At 57.1% G+C, this 1433-nt stretch overlaps 1 protein-coding gene across 1 annotated transcript in view; it reads left to right on the forward strand.

The window, feature by feature from the left end:
- The window catches only part of CHLNCDRAFT_59479 (hypothetical protein), a gene marked incomplete at its 5' end in the record, with an annotated part of 8412 nt that extends 7160 nt beyond the window's left edge, over positions 1–1252 (forward strand). The window contains 2 exons of the mRNA XM_005842684.1: positions 490–535; positions 609–1252. Of these exons, the coding sequence (XP_005842742.1) occupies positions 490–535; positions 609–746 (184 nt within the window). The 3' untranslated portion in view covers positions 747–1252. The remainder of the gene's footprint in view (positions 1–489; positions 536–608) is intronic.
- Positions 1253–1433: the final 181 nt, after the last annotated feature.

The following is a 1433-nucleotide window of genomic DNA, read 5'->3' on the forward strand; positions in this document are numbered from 1 at the left end:
GCGCCGCCAACGAGCACGTCCCCATGAACGATGAAGGCTACTACCTGCCGTTCTGGCAGGTGACTGAGTTCTGGCAGAATGCGGGCATATGGATGCTGGTTGCCAGCTGCTGCTCTGTCTCCCGCCAGCACCTACTCCTTTGCACCCATACAACCCCTCACCCAACCGGCTGCCGATCTGCATGCAGCGCCTGGTCATCCGCTCCACATACGTCCTGCTGTGCACCATCATCGCCATGAGCCTGGTGAGGACCACCGCTGTGCTGCAAATGATGTCTGTCGCAGTGGCAGGCGGCAGCTGAGGGGCGGGAACTGCGCTTGCCTGCGCTTGCCCGTGGGCAGCTGTAGCTGAGATGCTCCCTGCTCACCTGCAGCCGTTTTTCAACGCGATTGTTGGATTGATCGGCGCAATCACGTAAGCAGGTTCTGTCCAGGTGCTGGTGCGTTTGTGCATCCCATCGACCGCAGCTGTGCTGTGGCTGTGCTGCAGGTTCTGGCCGCTGGCCGTCGGGTTCCCGTTCGCCATGTATGCCAAGGTGGGTGCCAGCGGCGGCGCCCCTTACCACAACAGGTCCTGCGCTCCACCGTGCCGCCAGCCTGCTCCCGCAGGTGTACAAGCCGGCAGGTCCAACGCTGCTGCTGATGAAAGTGACCGCGCTTGTCATGCTTCTGGTGGCGGTGGCCGCCACCATTGCATCCTGCCAGAACATCATCGTCTCATGGAGTACATTCACTTTCTTCAGCTGAAGCCCTACTATCCCCGTAGAGCTGGTGCATTTGCGGTGATGCTGCACTGGCTACTCCGTTGCTTTGCATCTACAACACCTCCCCTTCTCATACCTTACTTCTTTTTTCTTGCCAACCTCTCCCCTCTCCCAATGACTGATGCCCGTTGATCACCTGTGCCCCCTGTCACAGTGACAGCATAATGAGTTCTGCCACACAAAAACTCCCTCGAATTTTGCGTTTCCAAATGCCTAATTTTGCAATCGACAGATGCAGCAGCTTCCCAGCTGCTGCAACCTTCCAACCAGCGTCCTCTTTCATATTCGTATGTTTGCAGTTGTGTATCTGCAGGTTGACTCCCCCCCCACCTTTCTCAAATTTTCCCCCCAGCAGTACGATGTTTTTCTGCACAGCTGAGTCACAGCCAACTTGCTTGAGAGTGTTTACACTCCGTATGTTAGCAAGAGCAGCACACCAATCGAATTGAGTGGGGCTGGAATGGCAACATGCAAAGCAGGTCAGCTGACAGGCACTGGGCTGGCAGTGTGTAGGCTGGCAAACGGAATGCAAACTGTGATGTAGAACTGGGAAACAAAGGCTGTACCAGGTACCGGTAGGTCTCGCGCTGCCCAAACATGGCGAGTGCCAGGTTGAGGGCGCCCACCACGTTGTGCACATAGTGCTCCAGCCAGCTGGAGCCGCTGGCCC

This window comes from Chlorella variabilis, assembly GCF_000147415.1.
Source record: "Chlorella variabilis unplaced genomic scaffold CHLNCscaffold_79, whole genome shotgun sequence".
NCBI classification, from domain to species: domain Eukaryota; kingdom Viridiplantae; phylum Chlorophyta; class Trebouxiophyceae; order Chlorellales; family Chlorellaceae; genus Chlorella; species Chlorella variabilis.